The 17,485-nt window shown below is 37.8% G+C and overlaps 1 protein-coding gene across 1 annotated transcript in view; it reads left to right on the top strand.

Annotated features, from left to right (window-relative positions):
• The window catches only part of COBLL1 (cordon-bleu WH2 repeat protein-like 1), a 52,125-nt gene extending 40,748 nt beyond the window's left edge, over positions 1 to 11,377 (top strand). The window contains exons 10-13 of the mRNA XM_009325392.1: positions 1,921 to 2,006; positions 3,375 to 5,002; positions 5,634 to 5,816; positions 8,843 to 11,377. Coding sequence (XP_009323667.1) covers positions 1,921 to 2,006; positions 3,375 to 5,002; positions 5,634 to 5,816; positions 8,843 to 8,929 — 1,984 coding nt within the window. The 3' untranslated portion in view covers positions 8,930 to 11,377. The remainder of the gene's footprint in view (positions 1 to 1,920; positions 2,007 to 3,374; positions 5,003 to 5,633; positions 5,817 to 8,842) is intronic.
• The last annotated feature ends 6,108 nt before the right edge of the window (positions 11,378 to 17,485 follow it).

Genomic DNA, 17,485 nt, shown 5'->3' with positions numbered 1-17,485 from the left:
GTGATGCTGCCCTTCAGCATGTTTGTTAAACCACCTGACTCAGCAGGTTTCCAACATGAGTTAGTGCCTGCTTGAAATAAATGTTGATTGTCTAGAGAAGTCCCATTGTGTTAATGTAATTCACTATTTCTCTGTTCCCTGGGGCAACTAAACTGGCTACTGTTCCCAATTTAAATTGAAAGAACTATTTCAATTATTGTACTGAAGCCAAAATGTGTGAATGCTCTAGTAGCCAAGAACTTTCAAGGTAGTATGGAGAGCTTTGACTTTTATTTCAAGGGTCTTTTTTGTCAGTCCAAGGCCAAATGGGGCTTTGCAAAAATCGTTGGTGCTCTGTCCTGTCAAATATTGTGTCTGCTCTATGGGGATCTAAGAGGAGGAGGATCAGCCAAATGTTATTTTTAAGTTGTCTTGCACTTGCAAATTATCAGACCTGTGTTATTGGGCCAGTTTACCCAGTTGTCCAGGGGATGTTTCTTTTTCCCCCCACTAACTTGTAATAGCCTTTCATGGCCTACAATCCTGGTGAGTATCATCTAGCATGCACTGCGCTCTAACTTTAGAGTTTGGCAATCCTTTCTTTCCTGAAATGTCACAGGCATTCCAGAATGAGGACTACGGTTTCTCTGACACTGTATTTCTGGAAACCTTTTGATAATTCAGGTCTCTTATATAAGATCTAGTTAAAAGTGCTTTTTAGTCAAACCAGGGATATGCGTAATATTCCAGTCAAAACCACTGATTTCTCTAATGATACTTTGTGGCTTTTGGAGTTTGTTGTTAAACAGTTCAGCCTGTTGTGAATACTTGTAGTTCAGTCCCTCAGCTGTGTTCAAGGGAATGGAGATAAGCAGGAGTTCGGTGTGCAGGACTGAGCTTTAACTTTCTTCCAACAATAATTTTGAGAGCGGATGCTCCTGTTTAGTGGTTTATTGGACACTTACAGTATATTTTGGACTGTATAAGCAACATAAGGATGGATGGTTATTGAGGAATTTATCATTTCAAATGATTCAAAGCAGATCTTTCAGCTCAAGGCACTGGTTCCTGACAACTAATACATTTGATGTGGCAAATGAATTGGAATCCTTATAATGCCAGTATTTGTAACTACAGAAAATAAAAGTATCTTAAAGAGAGATGTAAGTTTGAAGTTCTAATAATTTTTTTAAAGAGAAATTTTAAGTATTTTTGCCTTTTTCATTTACCTTTTTACCCCAAGGAATTAGTATTTCCCCCAAAAAAGATGAGGGGTTTATTCAGCATTTGTGCAGTTCTCTTTTCCCCCATGATCTGAGGACAGAAATTGTATGCGTTTGCGAAATGTTTAGTATGCAAGTAACATGTCTGATGCATGTTTCTTTGTTGTTCTCAAGGTATTTCTTGAAAGGGACCGAACATTTGTCATTACTATTTTGAAAAGTCTGTACTGCACGGTTCATGTGTTCATATGCAGTCAGCGTCTCATGCAGCTTCTTGTATATAGCGTTGGGGACAAAATCAAGGACACGTTTTAAATATTGGGGGTGTCAGAACACTTCACACGAAGAACACTGTTATATGAATGATAAACCATCACCGTTGTGGCTTCGCTGAAACGAAGTTCTTACTGGAAAGGGGCTTGTTCAAACTGCACGAGTAAACAAAAAGAGGGGGAGAAGGGAAAGGAAAACTGATCATCTGCTTACACAGAAGAGAGTGAAGCTGCATGTCATTTTGGTAAAATATCATAGCAGCACTTCCTCTTATTTTAAAAAAAAAAGTAAAATAATCTATTCTGTTGAGTACTCCAATGTTTGGCAGAGTGATTCTATTTTGTCCATCTGTGTTTGGAGAATATTGCCAGTTCTCTTGCATCGTTTCTTGTGTTTACTGAAATGAATGATACCAGCATATTTAATGTACTGTTGTGCTTTGCAGAGGACTACAGACTAAGATAAGCAGTGAGCAAGCTGCATTTGAAAAAGACAGGAAGCTTAGAGTTTTGGAACAAAATAAAAATGATGGTGAGTAGTTCCCACTCATTTTTAATACTTCAAAACAAGGTTGAAGAGAACTTTTCGATTCCTTTGAAAAAAATGACAATACAGTCAACTCTTGAATTGCTATCATCAGATTTTCTTTGTACCTTCTCTAGCTCTGGTGTATCCTTTTTGAGATGGGGTGACAAGAATTGACTGCAGTTTTGCTTTTTTGGGGTTTTATTTTTATTTTTTTTATTACTTCCTGTAGCTGTCGTCCAAGCTGCATCGTGCTGTTGTGGGGCAGTATGGGTGGAGCAGTGCTGAGGAGAGGGAAGGCTGGACGCAGAGGTTATCCTGCCACGCGGTGTGACACGGGCACCGCACTGGGGAAGGAGAGGCCATTCGTTGTTCTTTGCTTATGAAATTAGCATGAGTTTTCTGCATGAAAAATGCAAATACTATTAAATACAAATAGAACAAAGTAACAAGCTGATTTGAAAAGAAATGACGACATCCTGTGCATCTAATGGATCATAAATTTTTCCATGGATTTAGTGACCTGACTGATTTATTTTGCTCTTTTGTGATGCTGATTTTCAGATTTATATATCAGGCCTCCCATAGTCTTTTATATTCAGTGCACCTCTGTTTATAAATCATAACAACATACTGCACGAGTCCTGTTTATATGTGACATAAGTTTTAACTGCCATTTTATAACATACTTGAAATGAGACTTTTTTTTTTTAAATACCACCCCAAATGATTATTCCTAAAGAATTTAATTTTTCCCAATATTGTATTTAAAACAATTTGACCCAAACATTCCTGTGTTTTGGAGAGGACTACATGTGTTTAGTCCGGGGGTAGAAAATTGAATTATCAGCCCTGCTAAACAGTTGGAAAAACAGAGTTGGAAAATTGCTTTTGTCCATATGTTTTCCAATTGTTCCCTTGTACAAATACATAAGGTGTAGTTGACAAATAACACTTGTAATGTTAAAAATGAAGAAGAGAAGCCACAAAGGTGTGGAACTAAATATAAATTGCATATTACTTCATATTGAATAGTCCTTGAGCTCTTGAGTCACTGATGCCTATATAATGAACTGAAATTCTTTAGCACTTTTTAAATTATTCTAGAATAGATTTTTCTATTAAGTTGATGCATGGCACCAGTAGCCTGTTAATTAAGGAAGAATACCTGAGTTAGAATACTATTATTTGGCAATATTAGTCAAAGATAAGTATATCTTTAAATAGCTTTTAAAAGTAAGAGTTAAGGAAAATTTTAATATCGGTGAGGAGCCAGTCGTTGTAGTTAAATACGTTGGATGCAGGGCTTCGTGATGCAAGGGGGAAGGTTGAATCTTTTTGGCATTTGTATTAATTTTGGAATCTCTCTTTAAGTTAAAGATCACAGCGATACAAAACTCCTTCCAAAAACAGAAGAAGGGAAAGAACTTCAGACAGCCGAAATTAGAACAGTAGATTTTAGAGAAAATAACAAGCTTGAAGTTGACAGACTATCAAACTGCCAGGCATGTAAAAATGACATCTCTGTAAGTCATAGGAATTATCCTCAACTGATTGTAGAAAAGCAAGATCAGAAAAGAAATCAAACCAGCTTGGACACAGTAAAAACTCAGGATGTTGCAATCCAGACAGGCCCATCGGATAGCAATTCAGGAAGGACTACACCGAAAGAAATTATTATTTCTCAGGGTTGTGAATCATCCACATTCAGAGGACTGGTCCCTCAACGCAATACAGATACAAACAACCCCCTTCTTCAGGTGATGCATGGAATACAAGAGGATGAAGATACTTCAACAGAACAAAATCTTGAGAGACAAGAAGTTACCCATGAAAAAGTAATTCCCATAAAAGATCAGAGTCACGTTTGTATAAATGGCAGTAATTTTGCTTCACCAGAAACAACTGCAAAAACTCCAGATGGCTCTCCTGTAAAAGGTTACCCTCTTTATAGACAGGACACCAAACCTAAACCCAAGCCCGCTAATGAAATTACAAGAGATTACATACCAAAAATCGGAATGACTACTTATAAAATAGTGCCTCCAAAATCCTTAGAAATAATGAAGAGCTGGGAACCAGAAATGCCATCAGATTATAAGGATCAAGAGGTATCTACTTTGGAAAACTCTCTGAAGCACGAAGACCCCAAAGAATTCATAGTGCAAGCTGAAATTCCTCATCTTCCAAAAAGTGTGGGTCATTTACAGGTTGGTTCACAGAATGAACCTGCAGCAGCAAACGATCTACTGCACAGAGGGAACAGCATTTCTGAACATGTTGTGACGTCTGGAGCTGAGATTACTACTGAGAGCAATCGGACAGAAACAGCGTCTTCCAAACAGCGTGTCCCACTGATGCTAAGCTTGGATAATACAAATGCTTCCGAGACTCAGGACAAGTCAAACGCATTAAGTCCTACAACAAAGCCTAGTTCTTTTTTTCTGCAGATGCAACGAAGAGCTTCAGGTCATTATGTGACATCTGCAATTGCCAGAAGTACAGTTTGTGCTCCTAATTCTATTCAAAATGAAGCTAAAAATACAGAGATGGAAAAAAAAATCTCGTCACCTGATCCCACTTCTTGGTCTTTACTTAAAACAAGTACTTCCTCTCCTCCAGCAGATGAAGAAAAGGTTGATGATGGAAAAAAAATTGAATCCTCCACTTCTCCTGTTAAAAGCAATAAACCTTCAAGTTTTCCCTCCTGTCCACCAGCACCATTGAACCTAAGAACTCTAAGAACTTTTGCAGTTCCAAAGCCGTACTCCAGTTCGAGACCATCCCCTTTTGCTCTTGCCGTCTCATCCGCAGTGAAAAGGTCACAATCGTTCAATAAGACACATACAATCAGTAGCCAGGCACCGAGAGAGGAATTTGCTGTTGAACTCTCCTCTGCTGCTTCGGCAGCTGAATTCTCCTCAGCTACCTCCGTGCCTCAAGTGAAAAACCCTTCCTTACAGACTATAACAGGGGGGTCACCAAATAGTCTAATGGATAAGGTAAACTTTATTTCTAATATTGGTTGACTGTTGATCCACTGTCATCTAGTGTGGCTTGTCTAGAGGCTAGTCTCTGAACTGCTCCCTGATCAGAAAGCGCTGTATTCATATGGTGTAAACACCTTGTGGTGCCTAGCAGTAGCACAGCGTCATAATGAAATACAGGAAAACAGGGAACGTTAAAGTGAAAACTACCTCATTCAGATTATTGGAAATAATTATTTCTTGCCATAATTAGCAAACCCTACTTCGAAGAACAGTAAATTAAATAGAATCACTTATACTGTGTATACCTATTTTTATGTTGGGAGTGCTTATGGTTTGTTCTCTATGGTTCTCTGTGTTGATTTCTTAAATTTAATTCTGAGTAGTGTGATCAGTTTGGCTTCAAGTGATCATGGCACAAACACACTTGAACAGGGGTATAAAATTTTGCTGGCATAATTATCTGAGGGAGAAACTGTGCTATAGTGGAAATGTGGCTGATCTCTGAAATCTTGAATGAAGCAAACACTAGAACGGTGGCAGTTTGATATGCAACTTCATGCCATGTTGACTTAATTTTCCATTTATGACTAATTCAGATTAAAAGGCTTTGTTTTGGTTTTCCTCCCACTTCCTCCCTTTATAGAAAGGCAGCAATGTGAATAGTGAGCAGAAGAGTCAGGCGCAGTCAGGTGCTTCCACTGACCACCCTCCCCCTGTCACTAAGAGACAAACCGGGATGACGTTCCAGCGCTCTGACCCAGAACAGATCCACCAGAGCTTGCTGGCTGCAATCCGCTCTGGAGAAGCTGCTGCCAAATTGAAAAGGGTGAGTTTTCATCATTGCATCCATAACAATGAACCTCATGGTACTTCCTTCAAAATTACTATGTTAATGCCTGACACTAAAAGCAGTTAGCTTTGGCACAAAGTGCTACCAGGAGGTCTCTTAACAACGGGAAGGGTGGTGGGGAAGAGTGTTCAGTTTTGCAGAATAAACTGGTGAATGCGCACGCAAAGCTTCATATGTCCATATTGTCAAACAGTACAAATCCAGCCGGAAACCTTCCTGAAATGAATTAGAAATCTCTAAGCTATCAATTAAGTATCTCTTCAATAAAATCAGGAACATATTCAATTATTTGTTTGTGTTTATATGGTTTAAACTGGTATGGTTTTAGACGCGTGCTAAGCAGCTTCACCCTACACCTGAAGAAGCTGCAATCTTTTGCAGGCAGGTAACGCACAGAAGTTCTGAAGATTGTATTTTTCTATTTATTAGACTCTACCAGGTCCTTAATTCTTCTTAAGTGTACTTCAAGCCTCCTGCTGCTGTTTGGTATCATTAGCAAGATATTTCTCAGTGTTTTGTCAACAGTCCTGGTAGGACCATCTTCCCCTACCCCCTCAGGTTAAAACTGTGGCTTAATTTTTCTTTTCTCTCTCCTAAAATTCGCCTATACTTCTCTCATTGGGTAAAACATTGCACACTTTAAAAACCTGTATTGTTTTAAATTTGTAACCAGATGGTTTAATGATAGTCTCACATAAAGCTTTCTTGACCCAGCGTTAGTATTTCGTGTTCTGTATAGAGGAATAATTTCTCATTGCAGAAGGTTAAAGAAATTCAGTAGTTTTTGTTTCTCTCTCCTGTCCCACTTGAAAGAAACAAATGATGTGCGGTGGGTGGATGTGAGGGGGTTTTTTGGTTTTATGGAAGTCTTCGATTCCCTAGGGTCAAAATCTCTCAGTGGATGGTCAGATAGTAGAACAATCCATTTCACACGTGAGGTTCTGTTTCAGTGTAGCACTGCAACAGCCTCTCTGAGACTTGTAGACCTCCCATCATTTCTACACTGAATAGGAAGATTCAGTTTCCCAGAAAGGTTACAAGCATGCTCAAGTTGTTTTTGGCCTCTACTCGGTAAAAGTGGTACATAGTACACCGTAGTATTACTTCTAACTACATGTCACTAACCTCAGCCACTTTAAAAACAGGGTAAGAGTAAGCAAATGCTGTATTGTTCAGAGTCGCTCAGAGGTCAACTCTATCTGTTCTACCAGAAATACTGTTTGGTTTTTGTTTGCATATATTTTTATTAAGGTTTTTTTTTCCTCCAACGCATAATTACATTCGGAGTAATACTGAACTTTATTTATTTTGCATAGTGTGTGAACTTTGTTTTACGATTCTATGGGATATATGCATAGGCATGGGTGTTGGCATAGTAGCTTATAACTTTTAAAAAATGAAGTTCATAATGTGCTTTTCAAAATTCAGGAATCCTACTAGAAAGAAAACAAAGAAAAACTTCATTATGTGGTTCTCCATTCTTTTCTAATAGAAATGTTCTTAGGGTAGATTTGACCCACGTAGTCTTTATCGGTCTAGGTACAAGAATGGCATGGGGAAGAAGAGAGAGATGATGCTTGAAGTCCTTTTTCCCCTCCCGTTCTCTTCTGTGGGCGGGATATGTTCTTTCTCAGTATAGTATCTGTTGAGGCTGGGGGTGAGGAAAGGGCTATACTTTTTAAGGAGAAATTATAATAATGAAGATGCTGTAAACATAAAGAAAAGCATTCTGCAACACAGAAACCTGAAACAGGCTTCAAAGAAAACCTGAAACACACGCACAAAAATGCAGTGAAGAACCCACTGAAATTTTGCCAAACATAAAATTGTCCATGCTGTTCTTTTCACTCTCACCCAGAGCACAAGTGCCGTGGTACAGGTGTGTCTGACAGCAGAAAGAGAGGTTTTTTGGTCTATGGCAAATTTAATAAAAAGATGGTCTCATTTCATGTTTAACATGGAGAACTGGCACTAGTAGGACAAACAGAGAAATGAAGCATTTTTTATCAATAACTTACTAGCACCCAAAAGTGATTTCCGGTATTGAAAGGACTTTTTAAATGCATTCACCTCATGGCTTCCACTATCGGGCTGCACTCAGTAAAAGGAGTAATAAACTGATCCATTTGAATTGTGAAAGAGGTCTGTCAGGTGCTTGCTTATCTTTTTACATCTTACTGTACTCTCCCTTCTTTCAGCTCTGTGAGAGAATCGTTAAAAAAATAAAATGCTGGCACCACTAGCCAAATTCTTCATTTTTTCCTGCTGTTTTACTTTATTTTGTGAGTATGCAATGCTGAGATATGTGGCCTTTTGTGTTGCTGGTCTTTTCTGTTCAACAGGGCCCTCAGTAATTACTAACCTAAAATGGGTCAAGTGAGGTTTCTTTTTAACCATTTTTCTCTTCAGAATGTTTTCATTGTGTTTAGTAAACTGTGCGCTGTGGTATGTGGTTCGCATGGCTGTGGAGCATCCACAGCTCCCATTAACTCCAGTCGGAGTTGTTGGTTTATGCAGCTCCCCTGAAAATCAGGTCTTTGCTATCTATCCTAGAAGTTATAGTTTGCTCCTGATAAAAGAAACATTACCATGCTATAAAGGAGTGTTAGAAGATTTTTGTTAGAAATCAGCTCCATTCAATATTTAATAAGAAGTGTTTGGTTGAGTGATGTTTTTTTCAAGTATTTCTTTGCAACCGGGTCTGGAGAAGGACTAAAAATTATGCATGTTTTGAATAGTTATACATGGAATTTTTAGATAGGATAAAATATGTTTTTAAGTAATTTCTTATATTTCTACTTCCATAGCGTTATGTGCTTTGTTCAGAAATCATATAGGAGGTCTTTCACTGCGATGAGAAAAATGCTAACTGAAGTTAACAGTATTTCTGTTTCCTTGAAGTAATACCATGTAACATACTACAGAGAGAAGAATCTGAAAAATTAGGTTAACTTTTCTTTTTTCTTTTTTTTTTTTTCTCTTCCCCCCGCCCCCACCTCCAGGTTGGTCCTCCATCAAACACCATATCTGTCAATGGAAGAGCCAGGCTTACTCATTTGTATTCCACAGAAGCAAAAGCTAATCACTAGATACTATACCAAATATTTTGCACTTTACTGCTGCTTCATAGGCCAACTTAATACTAACTACAAATTTTTGAAAGTGTAAATGCAAGTATATGTTAATATATTTTTGTCAATTGTTATAGGAATTTCAACTGGGTCCTTTGATGCCTTGGAAAGATTATTAGAATATGTAAAATATGGTAATATTTTGCCTTTTTCTCTTTATAAAGCTGACTATGCTGCTAAAAAGGTTTAAGAGAAGGTGCAGATGAGCTTTGCTTATGTTAGAATGAGATGCAAAAATTCTGGATTTTAGCCTTCAAGACTGAACAATATTTCAGCACTATGCTGAAATTAGATTTAAAGCATTCTAAGAATTTCAGATCATTAATTTTCAATTGTGTATTACTTTAACAGATTGTATGAATTTAAATTTACCACATGCTGCCTCCATATTACTTTGTTAAATTAAATTTGTAATTAATAGAAAATCTTAATTACATGCAATACTTTGTTTCTCTTTAAAAAATGGATGGTTTTGTTCCTTCAGCTGAGAGTAGTTGGGATATGTATTTTGATTTTTTTTAATCTTTAATTATCGCCTGGTAGCGCGCACAAAAAAAAATCAGGACCTAAATTATTGGAAATTTTTGTACTACTTAAAAACTTTTCTTAACAGTAGCACTACATGACGTTTCTCATCTACTCTTTGACTACCTGTATATAGTATTTACCTAGCACTCAGATAAGCAATACTTTCTGTGAACAAGTTGTATTTTAAAGTAGTCATCAGCATATAGTCACTTACTGATAAAATGCAAATTCCAGTTTTGATACTTAATGAAATAGAAGAAACTTTTTTTCACTGGAAGCATGATTAAAGAATGAACTGCTTGGGACTTATTCATGTAAAATATTTTAATCTTAAAACAGCACAATAACACACTTCTAAAGCATTCTTGTGTCTGAGAGCGTCTATTTATAGATTAAGCATTAAATACCAAAATGGGAATAATATTAAAAGAAAATGCTTCATGTTACATTTTATCTATTTTCCATTTCTTGTCAAGGTTATACATTTTGGGGAGGGGGTGGAAATATGATCACATTCATGATGAAATAGCTAGGTTATGGATGCATGCAGCAAGTGCTCGGGTATTTGCCATATTAAAATATTTTCTTGCTGGACTTGATTTAAATAAAAGTAATTGTATTTAGTTTCTATTCTTTAACAAGATATTTATTTTGTATTTTAGAGACATTCTGTAAGTCAGTTTCAGAAGCTGATCTATATGTGCATTTCAAAGGGTTATTAATGGTTTGCTGCCAGGTTTTTGTGCAATAATCTCAAAGAGGTCTCATTACTTTTCTAGCAGAGAGTCAATTATTGATTATGAATAACAGTGTTAACTTAATGCTGAAACCCTTCAAGGAACGTTTTAGTAAATAAAAATTCATAAAGAGAGCTGATGAACATTTGTTCACTGCTGTTCTCTCATATATCTTAGTCCCCTGTCAGTGTGTATTACCACTTCCTTCTCCGCCTTGTTCTTGCCTCCAATCAAGGGCTAATTCCAAAGGTGGGGAGACCCACATGGTAGTTCAAAGATCTGTTTCAGGGTCTAATTGCAAAAGAACACTTCATCCTTCACTTGAAAATGGTGAGAATGAAGAGGTAATGTTTTTCTTCTAGTTTCTGACTGGGGCTTACGTTCTAGATTTCACCGTGTCTTGAGGGACAGACTTGGAAATTGTAACTCTCCCAAGATTCTAGTGTCTGTGTTCATTGTGATATTTGGAGTCCATGTTTTAAGCATTCCTATACAACATGCTGATCTGTAACTGCCACAGAGAGGCTGCCCTGTGAAAGGAATCTCCTTGTTTGTACTTTGGGTGGGAGGGGGTCACGTTTTTTCTCAAACCTTTGTATTCTCTGCCAAGGTGACTAAAATTATTTCATAGGACTAATTTAATCTCCATCTGTGGTAATACAAGTCTACATGACATTTCACTATTTCAAACAAATCGGTGGAGTCCAATTATTCTGATTTGGGGGAAAGATCAAATAACCTTGCTTTGTTTTGTTTGGTTTTGACTACAGAACTATACTACTGTACGTTCCTTAGTCCCGTATGTTAAAAGTACATTGCCCTTTTATGTGAACTCCTGAAGGCAAATATCATCTTAAGTAACAGAGATTAAAACTAAAAACACCTTGCTTGAATTTTAGGGTTTCTTGTCTTTGTAACTGAACTTGCTTGATAATGAACTGAAATGTCTACACACAATAGTACTGTGAAACTCTTCAACGAGATTTTCTGTTACTAGCTGGCAATATTGTTTAGAAAAACTTTCTCTTTCCCCCTTCTTCCGACATATATATGTAAGACATTTTTAAATCTTGCTATTGTATATCTAGAGACTCATTTTTTCTTATACTCTTGTATTAAATTCTACCAGAAAAACTCTTGTTGATGAACTTGACCTGTGCATTCATTGTTCAAACAAGAAAACATTTCTGCTCAAGTAACGAGTAAGTGTTTCTAGCAACTGCAAGCCCAAGTTAGACAACAGTAAATTTTTGTTATGGATGCCTTACATCAGGGAAAACAGACTTTTTTTTTGGCCCAAGAATACTTACAGTTTGGGCTACCTGTACTACAGATGTCTTCCAACAGAAGGCAACTAGTTATGCCATACCACTTACAATCCCCTTGCTGCTTTTTGAATGGCAGTCAAAATGCTTAGCGAAGGAAAGTCAGGATATTGCAGTAAATGAATGTCAGTGTAATTGTGCAGACAAAATAGCAGACCCCAATAAAGGTGCGCTATGACTTACTGTCATGAGTTCTTCGAAGAAGCAGCAGATATCCACGTAGTACCGTGGGATCTTGGTCTACCTCAGACTCCAGGTCTTCATAAGTAAAGGAGGGCTAGAAAAAAGGAGAGAGAGAGTAACAATGATCTCATTAGTTATTATAGATTATATAATTTTTATTTATTCCGTAGAAGAATAAAATTAAGACTACAGATGTACCTGAGGAAGGGAGCAGTTTTGCTGGGAGAGCATCACCAGATAGTATTTGGAACTATTGTTGTGCCTACAGGTTTTAAGGCCAAGGCAAGAGTTCTCATACTTGCAGCTGAAAGATGTTAAACCACTGGAAGTCTCCATTTTTGGGAAGTATATTTAGTAATCAGTGCCCTAGTTTTTCCCAGCTACTTGTGATTTGTGCCCTAGCATATTGTGGCATTCAACATGAAGATCTCTAAGAGCAAGGAAGACATTAAAATGACATGGATGTGGACCAAGAGGCATGGGATCACACACACCAGCTAAAGGATGAGAATAGAACATGAGAGCAGCTAATGCTTTTAATTTGAAGTTTGTACAGGCACCTGTTACCAACCAAAGCAAACATTTTCAGTTGGAGCTGCTTAGAATCCCATTTTAATACGCAGTTGCGGAGAAGGTTGAAAGAATTCTGTTAAACAGAAACAAAGAAAAGATGCTGTTGAGCAGTAGGGTGTACATCCTTGAATGTAATGCTTGGCCAGAGTGCATCTATCAGGTGTTGGACAACTACAACTAGATTGAAGAGTAACTAAAAATGACTAAGTTGATGGGTTGGTAGCCAAGCAAATCGAGCTCTTTGCAGAAAGGAAAATGTGTCTTGATTTAATTGTCTATGTCTGTGTTAATAGAATGTGAGGCTAAAGTCAAAATAGTGTGTTTGGACCAGAGCTGCCATCTTCACAGGCACGACAGTTGTTTCTGGGTGCAGTAAATGGTCTGAGCTCCAATGTTCTGTTCAGCTTGGCTGCTGACCAGATAGCTGATCTGAAACATCACTTGTTATAGACGGATTTCTTATGAAGCCTATTTCAATGATTAAGCAAAGCTGTAGCAATATCAGTGGAAATGCTTCACAGCTTTTAATTGAAAAGGATGCTTTCTATGTGGATTATTTTATACAATCCAATTGAAAATCACAGGTAAGGTGGATTTTTTTTTTCCTTTAAAATTTCTGATTAGGTAGCTTTGTGAGAGGGAAGGTGTCCTTGTTAAAATGACACAAAATTTGCAAGTAATGGGATACTACACTTTTAAAAAATACTTCATTTTGTTTTGTCTTCCTTGCAAGAACTATGTGACATGGTAATTAACACAGAAACCGTGTGTCAAGAATCTATTGCAATGTATTGTACATAAAGTTGCATTATTTTTTGTCAGCTGTTCCTGCTCGTTAACACAAGCACTTAACACCTTAACATTTTTGGTGTGTATATGTCTTCAAGGAGCAGATTTGGAAGAGACGTATAGTTTTCTCTTTTTAGCTGTATTAAACCTCACATTCATATAACAGTACAACAGCTAGTGTTTAAGTGAAAGAGGAGTAGGTGAACTTCCCCTTCCCCTCTCCCTCCATCACCCTGGAAAGACCACTAAAACTGTTAATGGACTTAGTTATTCCTAAATTATTCAAGATACTTAGGAGAACAAAATTAATGTGAGGGGGAAGGAGAGGGGATGAGGTAGAAAGAAAAAAAGAGTTCTGCTTTTCCTGGTCTGGAGAATCACGACTTCTGTGAGGACAGACAGAAGGATATTTCTGCTCCTCCCCTGTTTAATGCACGAAGTAGTAACGTTCTACAGGCAAATCATCAGTTGAAGAATGACTTCACTTGCTTCCCAGTGGAAGATGTTGAATGAATTTGGTATTCTTCATCAGTGTCTTACAATAGGAAGTGCTGCTTCTCCCCCCACTTTTCATATTTTGTTTTCTGTTTTGGCTTCAGGATTCTACAAATATTGTACCATTTTGGAAAGTGTGGGTACGAGCCAGAACCTAAAAGCTTAATAACTTTTAGAAAGCCTGATAACTTGTGATCCACGTTCACGTAATCAGTACAATGATGACAATGCAATCCTGTGCAGGACAGGCATTGTTCCACATTTGCTAATATAGCAATGAAAGAAAATTTCTTAGCATTGGGAAAGGGAGAAACAACTGTATCTGAAAAGGACACTAAAACTATTAGGAAATTTTAACTACATTATTGGTAATCGTTATTTCAGAGTGACTGTGCATGTATAACTTAGGGCCTGGAAATAACAAGGGCTGTGTCATCTCCAACAGAAATACATACGACTCCAGTGCCAAAAAGAATCCAAAAGGGTTGGATTTGGATGTAAGTTGCTAATTCCTCTGTGAACTTCTCAAACTTTGACAACAGTCTAGTGCCGATAACATACTACAGCCTACAGCCATTGTGATTATACACAAATGCCAGTGACATTTACTAGTTACCAGTTTGTGATTGTATAATGAGTATATTTTTAGTAGCTGTTTTCTTGATATCAGCTGCTGCATGTGAAGAACAACTGTCTTCTGTTTCAACAGATGATCTGCTTGGCGATTTCTAAAGCATTAGTTACCATGAGTGCATGGGCATTCCCAAACAATGCTCAAAACAGGAGTTTAGGGGTAGGGTGGGAAGCTAATTCGTAGGTTCCTCCTTAGTCATTTGAATACTCCTCAGAGCAACTGGTAGAATAGATGAAGAGGCTGAAGAAAACTTACTCAATCAGAGTGGAAGACTGAAGAATACACTCTAGTCTTGTCTTATATGAAATGTAAGGCAGCATTGTTTTGTTATTCGTATTAATAGTGACCCAAGTCTCTCTCAGTAAAAAGCAGGCATCAAGAGGTGGGGGACGTTGGGGTGAGGGAGGGGAAGCTTTGAGATCAATGTAGTTGAACTCCTCCAGAAAAACCCACAACTTGCTGGTGGACCATTCCCTTGTTCCTTCCATTGGGAGAATAAACTGAAATAACCTAAAATTCAAAGACTTAATCGTAGATTTCATTGGATTGGCATGATTCTTCATAGTATACCTAACTATGTGCCACATATGAATTAAGTATCACATTCCCTTAGTTATTTAATGGCAAAAAATGGAGATAGATCACCAAGTGGCATATTCAAAAGCATTTACATAGCTATCAAACACTCACAGATTTAATCTTATGATTTATCTGCATTTTTATGCAGCTGTCATCTAGCTGCATGAGGTTATGTGAACTGTAAATCTGTAAATGTCTCCTATATCTCAGTTTACCGTAAAGATAAGAATTTGCAGTGTGCCAAGAAATGCTCATTAAATATTCCATCAGTCTTCAAAGTTTCAAGTTAAGCTTTAAAAATAGAGCAATTGTCAGTATAGGGGGTTCTGCTTCTGCTGTTGTCGTGCTCAGAGAATGTCAAAGCAATGGGGCATCACCTTTTTATAGTTTTAAGTCTCTGGATTTTTTTATCTGAATTTCATATTGAACTTAGATGTTGAACAAATGTGCAATTGTTAAAATGTTTTAACATCTTTAAGTGTGAAGGATCCCCAGATGTTTAACAGTATATAATTAGGTGGACCTAATCACTTTATTCATTAATGACATACTGTCACTTAAGGTATACAGTGGCTTTGATTAGAGGCATTCCCTTATTAAATGGACTAGAACAGCACCTGAGGATGTCTATACCATGTCAGTGATTCTTGAAATATTAAGCTGTTCCTGTTTTAGTAGTCATGGCTCCTTTACAACTGTCTTTGGTCATTTTTAAGATGTAAATTCAAGCCTGCTCTGATTTACGAATGAGAACATTGTGTGCTGCTGACACTAATGCAAGATTAAGTGCTGCTCTGTAACTTGCATAAGGAAGTCAACATTACTAATATGAAAGAAATTAATTAACCATTTGTTGTTAAACCATGTTTAACCCCAGCCAGCAACTAAGCACCACACAGCCACTCGCTCACTCCCCCCCCGGTGGGATAGGGAAGAGAATCGGAAGAACTCATGGGTTGAGATAAAGACAGTTTAATAGGTAAAGCAAAAGCCACGCACGCAAGCAAAGCAAAACAAGGAATTCGTTCACTACTTCCCATGGGCAGGCAGGTGTTCAGCCATCTCCAGGAAAGCAGGGCTCCATCACACGTAATGGTTGCTTGGGAAGACAAATGCCATCACTCCGAACGTCCCCCCTTCCTTCTTCTTCCCCCAGTTTTATATGCTGAGCATGACGTCATATGGTGTGGAATATCCCTTTGGTCAGTTGGGGTCAGCTGTCCCAGCTGTGTCCCCTCCCAGCTTCTTGTGCCCCCCCAGCCTACTCACTGGTGGGGTGGGGTGAGAAGCAGAAAAGGCCTTGACTCTGTGTAAGCCCTGCTCAGCAGTAACGAAAGCATCCCTGTGTTATCAACACTGCTTCCAGCACAAATCCAAAACATAGCCCCATACTAGCTACTGTGAAGAAGATTAACTCTCTCCCAGGCAAAACCAGCACACCATTATAGCAACTTCCCACAGAAACTTAGGTTTAGTCAATATTTACATTCTGTATGTGAACTGAGATTTAACTTAATCACAAAGTATAGGCTTGATGCAGAGATTACTGCATGAGGTTATATAGTATTACCACTGCATAGGGTTAGATGGTCACAGTGGTACCTTATCAGATGGTCACATCTGATACCTGGGTAATTTTGGTTACCAGTAGGAATTCCTACAGGTAATAATGGAAAAAAAGAGTGTACTCCATCAATATACATATCAGAAAATTTTGTTACTTTTGAAGTAAGCTGATACAGAAGCAGGGAGGGGAAAACATAGAACTTAGTAATATATTAGAAATAGTGAGGTTTAACTAAAAAGACGAAACATCAGGTTATGTGAGTACTTTAAAGAAGTCTACCAGCTGACAGTTTTTTGTTCAAAGAAGGACTGGAATGATTTGAAATACTGAAACTGTAGTTTGTGGATAATTGTTTTGTAATTATCAGTCAGGTGTAGACTGTAGCATTAAAGTGTTGTAGAACAGTCTTTTGCAAGTGTCAAGGGAAAGTTGGGTACGGAGAATGTAGTTAGTTAGAATACGGTATGGCTGGAGAGCTGATGTTTCCACCTTTACAGAACTGACTTTGTCATGTCTAGTGACTGAACAGAGCTCTTAGTCTTCCTTTTGTGTCCTGTTTTTTTATAAATAAGCAAATTTTAATGCAGCAGGGTTTTCTAGTACTGTTTACCAATCTGTAACACAGTAAGTCAAAAAGCAAAATACCAGCTACAAATAATGTAGCACCCTCTCCTGTACCACACAGAGGGTAATGTCCCTTGTTTAAAGTCTTCCCTCTGAGTACTAAGCAGGGCTGACCTCGCTTAGCCCGTGATATTTGGTATCATCATAGCCAGAGCAATAAGAACACACTGAAGTACAGTACATACAAAGAAATTTTCACAAGTGACAGAATAGTTCAAAGAATGGGAATGGTAAAGAATGGGCTGCATATGTGATAATGAACATCCAGAGGAGTAAAGGAGTTGAAGCATAGGATCAGCTCAGGGCAGGGGGAGAATTAAGTCCACAGAACCTGCAGGTGCAACATCTGTTAAAGAATAAATCTGGCCAACAGTGGCTATTTGCAAGTACTAGCATACTCAGTGTACTAGTGCTGGTGTACATTAACCACTAGTGTACTTACTAATGGTTAATATATTTCTAGTTGAAAAAATAATTAAT

Source organism: Pygoscelis adeliae, unplaced genomic scaffold (assembly GCF_000699105.1).
Source record: "Pygoscelis adeliae isolate BGI_AS28 unplaced genomic scaffold, ASM69910v1 Scaffold106, whole genome shotgun sequence".
In the NCBI taxonomy this organism is placed as follows: Eukaryota; Metazoa; Chordata; class Aves; order Sphenisciformes; family Spheniscidae; genus Pygoscelis; species Pygoscelis adeliae.
Note: the sequence above shows the minus strand (reverse complement) of the source record. Positions and strands in the feature narration are given on the sequence as shown.